Below are 1,094 nucleotides of genomic sequence, written 5' to 3' on the forward strand. Positions count from 1 at the left end.
CACACACACACACAAAGTACAGGCCTATCTACTAGCAAAAGCTAACCAGCCTTAGCATGTGGGAGTAGAGGAGCCTGTCTCACAAACACATTACCCAATGATATTAAAACACTGGCCCATGAACAACTTAATAAAAAGCCTTGAGAGCCGCATAATAAATGACAATGTTACTTCCAGCTCAAATGACTTTCCTGACTTCTAAAGATCAGCTCCAGAAGAATTTGTTTGACGTCAGACGTCGCTTTCAACTTCCAGCCTTCCTCACAAACAGCAACACGAGAGGTCTACTCACGGAGACATTTGTTCAGTTAGGGGCTGCTCACCTGTTCAGTTTGAAGTCTGGAGAGAAGATGAGTTTTCCCGGGTGATCCACCGACCTCCACATCAGGCCCAACATCAGGATCTCCAGCCAGCAGCACTTCAGCAGGTGGATCTGATCAGACAGACTCAGCTCCACAAAGCCTGAGGACACACAGAGGCTGCCTTTAGACCAAGAACCAGAAGTGGGAAGTAACGAAGCACAAAACCTTCAGCAGTTTTCTTCTAGTGTCTGTACTTTACTTGAAGTATTATTCCTCTCTCTTTTACCCCATACAGTTTTCTACACATTAATCTCTCTCTCAAAACCAGGCTTCTTAACTTAAGTTTTAATGCATTTGAGAATACTTATCAATTATTGTTATCTTTTGCATCAATGCAAGCTTCCCAACATCAAGGCGGATGCTTACACGCACAACACGTCCTTCAGAGAAACCAAGAGAGTAACTTTTACTTTTATACTTTGAGTAAATTTCTTAAGCTGTACTTTTTCACTTTTACTCAAGTAAAGAAGTTAAATCAGTACTTCTACTTGAGTAAAGCATGTGTGTACTTTTGCCTCCTCTGCCAAGAACATACATCTCCTATCCATATTCTGCATGGATTCAGAAGATATTTACACTGGGCATTAAAGGCAACATTTGCATCAAAGCGACTGGAGATATAAACTCCTCAGCTGTCATAAAAATGATCTGAAGCTTTAACACATGCTCTCCAAAGAGGCCTTTGCAACCAACCTTGCCAAAGCCAGGGTAAGTTCAGTCAGCCAACTCACG

The 1,094-nt window shown here is 42.1% G+C and overlaps 1 protein-coding gene across 1 annotated transcript in view; it reads right to left on the reverse strand.

Annotated features, from left to right (window-relative positions):
• esr2b (estrogen receptor 2b) overlaps positions 1–1,094 on the reverse strand; it is a gene marked incomplete in the record, with an annotated part of 25,246 nt that overhangs the window by 9,220 nt on the left and 14,932 nt on the right. The window contains 1 exon segment of the mRNA XM_035674309.1: positions 324–462. Within this exon segment, the coding sequence (XP_035530202.1) occupies positions 324–462 (139 nt within the window).

This window comes from Morone saxatilis, unplaced genomic scaffold (genome assembly GCF_004916995.1).
Source record: "Morone saxatilis isolate NCDOM2014 unplaced genomic scaffold, NCSU_SB_2.0 Contig3, whole genome shotgun sequence".
In the NCBI taxonomy this organism is placed as follows: domain Eukaryota; kingdom Metazoa; phylum Chordata; class Actinopteri; family Moronidae; genus Morone; species Morone saxatilis.